General features: G+C 43.2%; 1 protein-coding gene across 1 annotated transcript in view; it reads right to left on the reverse strand.

Annotated features, from left to right (window-relative positions):
- si:ch211-236h17.3 (carbohydrate sulfotransferase 11) overlaps nucleotides 1-10,092 on the reverse strand; it is a 29,277-nt gene extending 19,185 nt beyond the window's left edge. The window contains exon 1 of the mRNA XM_061219755.1: nucleotides 9,509-10,092. Within this exon, the coding sequence (XP_061075739.1) occupies nucleotides 9,509-9,602 (94 nt within the window). The 5' untranslated portion in view covers nucleotides 9,603-10,092. The remainder of the gene's footprint in view (nucleotides 1-9,508) is intronic.
- Between the last annotated feature and the right edge of the window lie 318 nt (nucleotides 10,093-10,410).

Here is a 10,410-nt window from a genome sequence, read left to right on the forward strand (position 1 = left end):
GATTAGAACCACCGACCTTGTGTGTCCCAGTCATTTACCTGAACCACTACGCTACAGGCCACCCTCACTCACTTCTGAGCATGACTGGTTATGAAAGGCAAACATGTCTTATCAACAACGGAGAATACCGAGGAGCATAACTCATCACAAGGCACTCAAGCGGCCAGGCTAACACCGCTTCACCGCTACGTACACATCTATTCAGGCAGTGGGTTCACACAAGTACATTAGCATCCATTTTATAATTTTCTATGTTAGGGGGATCCCACCCTCATTATATTTCTGTTACGATTCATTCCATCTTAACTGTTACGCCAGGCCAGCCAGGCCTCTTTAGCCAGGTTCCTCTCGAGATTTCCTATTGGGGAGTTTTTTCCTCGCCACTGTGTGTTTTTCAACCCACTGGGGAGATTTATTTCCTCCTGAATTACTTGCTTTTGGGATCAGGCCTGGGCCTTTGACCAATTTTCTTTTGTATTTCCACTGTACAGCTGTATTTCCAGGGTCTCTGTAAAAACACTGCTAGATAAATGAAGTTGAACTGAATTTGATTATATTTGTAGACAGTATCCCGTTTATGGCCAGAGGTCAGTTTCTGGGAGACGTTTTTCCGCAGTGGCCGTTCCTCAGCCATTCTCAAACCCTTTTCTCCTCCTTCTGATTTCTCTCTCAGTTCTTGAGGTTCCTCTCAGAGGTACGTTCAAAGAGCACTCAACATTACTTGGTGGACTGACTTTGGAAAGTGTGGCTGGCTGACGGTAAAACTGATCATAAATGGAATTCTGTCTACGTGCATACGTGGGCCTACTGGTGAATCTTAATTGGGAATTCCTAATGCCCTCATTATCTCTACCACACCTTCGTTCTCTTAGTCCTCTCATAGAGCGTGGTAGACACACATTTCCTCTCTCTCTCTCTCTCTCTCACACACACACACACACACCCACACACACGCACAAAAACACGTATGCACATGCACACACACACGGCTACATGTGTTTCCTCTTTGTCCAGGGTGGAATTTCTCTTGACAGACTGGAACACAAATCTTTGGTGCTTTGGGGCCCTGTCTCCAAGCTGCACCGCAGAGTAGCCGTAGATTAAGTTAAAACACAGAGACTGCAGAGGTGGGAGCTGACTGCCACGTCATCTACTTCACCACGTCCGGATTACAGCGCTTCCTAAACACACTCATCCGCGGTTCCAGCACCGTCATCACTGACGTAGCTCAACGTCAAGGTCGTTATTCTTAAGATGACATAAGGGCTGCCTTCAAACCAAAAAGGTGAAAAGCAACTAATGTTTGCAAGCCTCAGATTCCATGGTATTCCAGATACCATTGCCCACCGCTTGACACTGCCAAAGCTTGCCTTCAGAAGCACTTCCTCCTCCAGTAATTATTTTCCAGGGAGAAACCCTAGACTGCATTACCAAATCTAGATGGGCCTGGTACAACTATCGTGACTAGTGTGGACTGCCAGGCACTACTGTGCATTGATGGGTTCTGATGTGATCCAACTGAAAGTATTTGGCGGGACCTGGTCTGAACATGAAAAGGTTAAAGGTTACAGTTAGCAGAAGTGATATCAGGGTGGCACAGAGGACAACCTTGGTGGTGGCGTGTCCTCCTCACCTTAATCCCACAACGAAGCGCGCCCTATTCAAATATTTATAGCACATCAAAATATTCCTCTCTATAAATACCTGGTGCCTAAGCACTAAATCCAGTTTGAGTTCATTCTCTTGGGGATGCATGTAACTCAGCACTTCTGGCTTTACTGAATGCCATGACCGTAGGCCTCGAGGACTGGGCAGACAATCTGAGGATTCCCGCAGTCGCCTGAACCAGGAAGTATCGCTGGACACAGGAACACCAGCCTATCTTGGGAGAGCTTTGGAAGCAAATAGTCTCTAACAATTGAAACACTTTAAAAAGCCAATATGTTTTGGGGTGATAAGTTAATCTCAAGGAAACTACAATGAGTCAGTTACTCGCACAATGGCTCACTTGGCAACATTCCTAAAAACAACTGGGAGAGTACAAAAGCCACAGTTGTGAGTGCAGACCATAGAAAGACCTCCATCTGTACTTGCATCACTGTTGCAGTAAACTCATACAGATCAGCTGACTTTTTTCATTGCTTGTCATTTACACTGTTACACTGAGGGAGCTGGGAGTATAAGGCAAGAAGACCACGTTTGAATGTCATTGAACGCCCTGGCATTGAACCCCCTGGCATTAAACCCCCTGGCACTGCCAATTCCATAAGACCCCACAAGAGCCACCAGGGCCCAACATGAGACCAGGGTGTTGTTAAAACCACGGGCAGCAGTGTTTTGGGAGGAACTGTAGGCACCGACACCCAAGAGCCGTTTTAAAAGGCTTCTGGGAGGAAGGAAGGGCGCAAACTCCTGAGCCAAAAACAGAGCAGCGTTATATAAAGCGCGCAGTAGGGAACCACTCTTAGATAAGACTGAGGATTGAGGAATTGCAAGCCAAACCCTATTGTAAAATGCCAAGCCCTCACATTAAGCCTCAGATCCGGAGTCCGCAAATGTGCCCCCTAAATGACCGTGGTATCGCTAAACTCCACTTCCCACCCACATTGGACTCAATAAAATGAAAAACTTTTGATACCTTCATGCTGCATGCACTACCCGCACTACATTTAACATACTAGAACATTGAAGTGCAGCTAAATTGTGATATCATTAGATCATGGACATATATGTTGTATCCATATCTACAGGATACAACATATAGCAAAGATGTAGAATTATTACAATGAACACAAACCTCAGTTTGAGATCCCCTGCCTTATATTGCCAAATATTGTCAACACAGTACAAGATCATAGCCTCTCAGAATCCACCAAATAACTTTTAGCCGCTTTGATACATGGACACACCAACCCACACAGACCCCCTCTCAACCCCAGGGCCACTCTTAAAAGTTTCTCCATCTCTTTAACCCTGTGTACCACATATCAGGGGTCCTTAAAGAGGGGACAGGAAAGCCATAAAGGTTAACAAACACAAATAATTCAACAGAAACGATGGTGACTGGGTGAAGTGTTTGGCCGGTTGGCGGTTGAAGGCAGGGGGGAGGGTTCCCCACTGAGCTGGGTCTAATGAGGCCCCGTATTGGACCTCTCGCAGAAGGCCGGAGACATATGGTCCCCCTTATGGGGGTAAGCTACAGTTTTACTCTCACTCACAACCTTTCGCCTGAAACAAAGCCACATATAACACACAACAATTATATGGTGGAAAGCACCATCATGTCAAGTCACAAGTAACAAAGGTTCAAGACTGCAATTCATTTATATGAATTGCCTTGCATTTTTTTCATGTTGTCATCTGTTATCAGTTAGCATTAGATCAGTGTTTCCCAACTCCAGTCCTCGGGACCCACTTGCCAGAAGGTTTTTGTTGTAACCAGTAGCTCACACACCTGGTTCAATCATTAAATCAGGTGTGTGAGTTACTGGTTACAACAAAAACCTTCTGGCATGTGGGTCCCGAGGACTGGAGTTTGGAAACACTGCATTAGATAGAAAGAGGGGGAGAAGTGGTATGTGACATCAGTAACACCAGTTCAGACATCAGTTTTACAAGCACTGTAAAAAAAAAAAAAGAAAGAGAAAAATAGATGGGCAGAGATTAATATTATTATTATTTTAAATAGACACTTAATTTTGCCGCACTCTCCAGGCTAATGAAACTGCCGTGTCTGCTCGTCCGGCTGGGTGATCACAGCACAGCTGGTTGTGTCTGAAAACCAAAGTATCCTCCGAGCTTTCATGGTCGGGCTGTCAGGATAGCTCATCCATTTTACAAGAGGTTTGCTTTATATTCATAGCAGCAGTGTAGATGTTATTTTAGTGGTTTCAGTCGGCCAATTCTTGTCACACTGCCAAAGAAAGGACACTAGTGGGAGAAAAAATAAAAGGTTTTGCCGCTTCGCCTCAACTTGATTTGCACCAGTATTCTGTATAATTATTTTACCATGGTTACCCAACAAATTACCTTTGCTTTCTGGAAAAGACAGGTCACAGACTAGCTAATGTCACAAACACCATTTGAGAAAAGTAATTAAAGAGCCAGCAAAACACGCAAGCACAGCACCAACTACTGTTATTTCCACAGACTTCAAAGAATACGATGACTAAAATGTAGTGTCGGAAAACATTTACTGAATTCAGTTGTGTGGCAGACTTGCTAGATACTGTTTCACAAACTGCTGTGAAATAAACCCGCCTCTGCCCACACAAAAACATCGAGCCTATTCACAAAGAATAATGGCCTTTTCAAGAATTAGTATTAGTCATGCAGTAAAATGGTGTATTGATGACGCTGATATTGCATGATGACAGATTGTAAATGTACCATACAGCTTTTTCAGAACTTCCTGTGCCAGTATTTGCTGTTCTGCAGCGTGAAGTGTGTGTAAACTTTAAATGTGTTCGGCACCCCCACCCGACATAGCACAGACAAGGCACAGACAAGGCACCCGTGACACAGGACACTGCACAAACTGACCACAGCACAAACTGACCACAGCACTATCAAGCCAGGGGTGCAAGCACAATCTCATTCTACTGACACCGTAGAAAAGTGGTTCCCATTTAAAACCTTCCTGGTAGTATTCTACCCAGCCACTTCACATGTAGACTCACTAGTAAATGTGCGCTAAATGTCCACTACCACCGAGTGGGAGTTTTACAAAAATGTCGCTCGACGCATGGCAGGCATCCGTTTCTAAACGTACTTTTTAACATCTGATCAGGGTTAACCACACCGATGTGGGCCATACTGCAGATAACACAGCACTATGAGGAGATGCGTTTTCTGGTGGCGTTGATAGCGTATGTGATATGACATATGACATTCAGTACATGTAATCACTTAATCCTGTTGGCCGTTTCTGGGCACTGAGGGAGGGAGAATGTTAGTCCACGTGTGAGCTGGGATAGACAATGGAGAGAGAGCTGTCCTTATAGCCGACTGAAAAATAACCTGCGGGCAGGCTCCTTCAAATGTTCAAATGATAAATGAGTGGACTAAATGTAAAGTTCACCTACCAGCCTGGCCATGCCATCGCTGAGAGAATGAATAAATCTGCTGGAAGCAGGAAGTAGACATGGTGGAGGAAGCAGGTGCAATCACTTGGCAGCCTAGCTTCAGGGCTCGTACGTTTGGAAAATGAAAGAAATGAGGGGAAAATGCCCTTTTTGGCATATATATGCTTGCCAAGTACAACAGTTAATTCCTATGATGAACACAGCTGGAAGCAATTGAACCTGTAAGCATGAACTCACATGTGGAGGAATCTGTGCTGCATCATGATCCCGGCATAATCACAGGACAATCCATTACGCTGAGTGCACTTCTGCAGACAGACGGCTAGAAACTGTGGACACCAAGCAGACGATTGTCTACCAGTCCAAGAGACTGAAAAAGTTGAGAGAATCAAACTGTATACAAAAGTGAACCACTGCACTGTAAAGTGTTTAAGCATTGCCAATTAAGCACAGTCTTTTATTATATTAAGGTACAAAATCTTCATACAGCTTAATGCTGTAGCATTGTTTTTTTAAACCACTGGCAATAGTGCTATATTTCAGCTACTCCTGAGGGTGTGTCTCACCCCTTCACATTGCGAAACTGTATACTTCTCAAAAACACAGTTATCCATCACTTGGGGGCTGTGGACTCCTTTCTCCCTTCTCAACATTGCCCCCTCGCAACCCCTCTGGTCCCCCCCTCGACTACATACCATCAACATCCCACACCGACTTTAAAAAAACCTCCTTTACCATGGGCAAGGAAAAACATGTAATCCCAGGTGAGCACAGAGCCTGTAGAGATCTCACATCCACTTCAACCGCCACTGAACTGCAGCCCCACAACAGAAAGCTCACCCCTCCGACCAGCAAAGAGGTCATCTTCTCAACTGGATCCTACATCGCATCCCCCCTGCTTCAGCTGATAATACCCAATAATACGGCAAACAGAGTGCATCCGTTTCAGCTTAGTTTCCTCTTAAGTTAACTTACCTAAGCTCTCCGCCCAAAGAAATAAAAAGACCAGATTTGCCGTAAATTATTTTTTGTTTGTTTCCACAAGTTGACCTGGGGGAATTTTGTCCTGCTTTTCCTTGGCAAGATAAACACTTTTTAGTGTTTTTCCATTCGCTCATGAGCAGAAATCATTTTCATTTCTAGAATATTCATTATACATATAAGAGAATGCAATATGCAAGATGTTGCTGGGGAACAAGACATTCATTTTTTTATTTTTTTGAAAATTTAGTCAGTGAAGTCTTATTTTTAAAAACACAATAATGAAATAGACCTACATTTTTATTCACTGACTGATGCGTGTCAACGTGGCTCCCTGTGGAGGAAACCTAAAAAGAGGTTGTCTTTGTGCGCTTGGGCGCACGCGTGTGTGTGTGTGTGTAATCTTCATTGTCAGGTCAGGTATGACCCCAGGCATCTCCGCTCAAGTCCAGACAGCGCTGGTATGAAAAGTGGGGGGATAGAGCTCCGGCTTGGTCTGCAGTAGTCAGTAGCAATAGAGATCGAGCCAAATGCTACCATGGCATAGCTTTTTTGTCCTCTTTCTACATGTAGACATAAGCTAAAAACCTGGGCAGCTTGTGTGGTAATAACTCTCAAAGTATGGGTTCCCACGGGAAATTCACAAAACAACAACTGTACATCAACTGAGTTTTGACTATTTAAAAAACAAATCTGCTTCAATAATCCATCCAGCCTCCATTCATCCGCTACTCTATTGGACGCTAGTCTTCCTGGCTTATAGTTGGGCATGGGAATGCATGCTATGGACATCCCAAGCCAATACGAATGATCAATAACCGACACACGTCTGGCTGTATTGGCTCATGCTGATGGCAACGCTGAAGTAGTTACTTCCCTGTTATACAATATAGCACAAATGCAACCTGCAACCAAGTATCCAAATCCATAGAAGTAGCAGATGAGGACAGATTTTAACTTGTGAAGTTGAATTGTATGTTTACAACATATAACGAATATTGCAACCTGTTTGCTCTATTATTAAGCAGAAAATAGTTTCTGTATGGTATATATGCTAGTGAGTTTCGCTGATAAAGAATTATATACAATTAAAAACAAACAAATAAACAACAAATAAGTGGTTCAGATGGCTATGATGAGGTTATTTTTCAAATTGTACATTTTCACTTAATTTAGAGCATCACCTCTCTGGCACATGTATACTGCATAATCATATCGATGACCCCAACCAATGTGATTGTGGATTCTGACTGCAAAATGCTAAAAATTGTGAGAGACTGCATTAGACCCAGAAATAAGTGAATGGGGCTTTCAAAACTAAATAGAGATGCAAAACATGTTCCTTCATCATATGAATTTTCTTGTCTGGTTTGCGGGGAGTTTCTCTCTCTAAATTGCTGGTGGCTGAACAGTGAAAAGTTTCTCAAAACATCGGTGGCCTGTCCCAACAACCACTGACAGGACCTGAGGTCACAGGACTCTGGACGAACATACGGCTATTTTTGTGACACAACCACAAAACGTTGGCCGTTCGTGTCTTCTCGCTCGAAGCAATAGAACAAATGTGCTGTATAATTACACTGGACTTAGGCATTGGACCATGGGCATAGGAACCAATTCAACTCCACAAGGGGGAGGAAGAAACAGAGCAGCTCTGGAATGGACCCGACTGCGCTAGGGCGATGAGAGGGCAGCACAGCCGCTGGAGCACACAGCAGAGGAGGAGGTCTCTCCCACCCCCAAACTGGGACACGTTCCTGAATACTTTTCACAGTACTGAACACAATATATTAAACACACGACACCGTTTTGCCAGGGGACGCATGAAATGAGGCCTTTCATTAATCAACAAGTACTGTAAGCTCAAGGCGGCTGCACAACCTCCGCTCAGTAACACATATAAACACAAGCACGCATTGTCACCAAACAAAGAGATTTTCAGTTAAACTTCAGTAAAATACATCTTGCAACCTTGGAAATTCATAAAACTAACCCAAAAGGCAAGGGGGGCGGGGGGGGATACCCCCTGTGCACAGAGCAGGTCTGCGATGTGATCTTAATTTGCTCTGCCAGGCTGAATGCAGCCATTGTGTTGAGCAGAGGGGAAGGACTGACTGGCCCTGGGAGTTTCAGCAAAGCAGCTCACAAATGCGGCACGCATTCGGTCCACAAACACTGCAAGGCTCAAGGTGACTCAGTTTACCAGTAAAGGGGTTTTGAAATTTGGAAAATTTCCAAAGAAGTACCTTACTGGAAATGGGATATCTGAACAGAACTATTTTCAAATCAACTTGGAAAAAAATAATAATAATGTGGTCCAATGGACGCCGAAATCACCACAACATCCATGGACTGACATGTTGGCTCAAAAAGGAGCTTATAGAGCCAGTGCATTTTATCTGTAACCATAAGGAAAGTAATGTCAAAACTGAACATACAATAGTTCAGCCTAAATAGCAACAGACCACCTTAGATAATCTAAACACATGAATCACATCAAACTTACCCATGTGGCAAGAAGTTCAGTCCTACTATAAATGTGATGCTTTAAACAAGATACTGACAGAAAACAGATGTGAATGCAGAGATTGAACACTATCTGTCCAAAGTTCCAAGCCAAGAGATACAACGACTTCAACAGAGAAGCGATTTAACATCATTCAAATACTCATTCTGCTTCCAAATTCTGACAAGTACGAAACATCTTTATCTGGTCAACTTTCAACGGCCAATTATTTGGAATTGACCACAAGGGCACTACAAATCTCTGTCGCTCCATTACAGTGCTCGAAAAACGTCCAGGGTGCCTTTCTTGTAATTTGGCTCATTAAAAAAAGAAAAGAAAAAAGCAGCCACAACACTAAGACATACAAGGCAGAAAATTTTCAGTTTTCGGAGGGATGGAGCAATAGTTTGGTTCAAGCTGGATTGGAAGGGGTAGAACTATCAATGAATGAAAACTGTAATTTTTACAAAATGATGTATAGTGTCTGTATAGTTGTTGACACAAAAACAGACCATGACTGAAAAGGGAGCAACTGGACAGCACTCTTAGCCGTACATTAGCATCCTTAGTCTTGTGCAACTATTCCACTGTAAAATGGTATCTAGGCTACCCAATAACAGTATCAGGAAAAGGAATTGCTACCATTAGTGCCTGTTGCATCTGCAAGTTCAGCGTACAACTTACAATAAGCATAGCAAATTATATTTATTAAGTATTATTTTACAAAAAATTTAACTATTTCGCAATACAGACAACAAAATTATAAGCAATTAATGTGTATTCCTTAGCAGAAGTCTAGGCCTGCCATGGTAGTCATGCTATTGGTAGGTTTCTGCTGCTGCTGCTAATAATAATAATAATAATAATAATAATAATAATACAATTATTATTCTGAAATAGCCTACTGCTTGTAAAGCTGTACCTTTTCACAACTTACCTGGTTTTAAGCTGGTCTGAAAGTAAAACACGACTATGATGAAAGACCCCACACATGTCGCCAGAATCATCCGACACACCTTGGGTCTTCTCATCCTGAATCTCCGAAGTGGCAGAGCCCAAACCTGGTCCCGCGGTGGTTCATGCGAGACAGCCCTTCTGCTCGCCGAGAAAGTTTTTAAGAAAAAGTTACAATGAATTGTCTTTGCGTGTAGCTGACCTGTTGGTTATCCACGCTTGTGGAAGTCGTCATCTTTAAAGAACCCAGTGCACACACTGATCGCTTAAATCTACTGACCCGTATAGCAACAGCAGACAAAAAAGAAAAAGAAATCCGGGCAGGCAAATGGCTAATAAATAGCCAAAGCCCTGTGGATAGCCGCGAGCAACAAAATATGAGTTGCGCTAACAAGCTGGTTATTGAACACTTTCTCCCAAGCTTAACTGCTAAGCAGTGGCGCAACATATATCTTACAGACCACGACTTAAAGACATCGCCTCAATTTTCTGAAACGTCGGTTTTCCTGTTAACTCTAAACTTTCCTATAACATGGACGGCAGTGAATGGCCATGCGTGACGTAACGGCTATCGCTACCCCCTAGTCAGAGCACTAGTCGTGTGTGCCTGTAATGATCCATAGCCTGTTTTAAGTAGGGTAAAAAGGCTTCGGTATATCCCTCTCAATGCGCTACCTAGTTTACAAAAGCACCTCGTTAATGTAAAAAGCGTGCGTGCAATTAATTTATTTTTGTTATTTACCATGTAGGCCTATGAATTGGAGGGGAAAGAATAAATTAGAATTCAGTTCCAGTTTCATCATGTAGTCCAAGTTGTTCCAATGAAATGTTTATTTATGTTTAGCCTACTGTTTGCTCTCTGAACTCAACTGGCCTCTTTTTGCA

Source organism: Conger conger, chromosome 14 (genome assembly GCF_963514075.1).
Source record: "Conger conger chromosome 14, fConCon1.1, whole genome shotgun sequence".
NCBI lineage: Eukaryota > Metazoa > Chordata > Actinopteri > Anguilliformes > Congridae > Conger > Conger conger.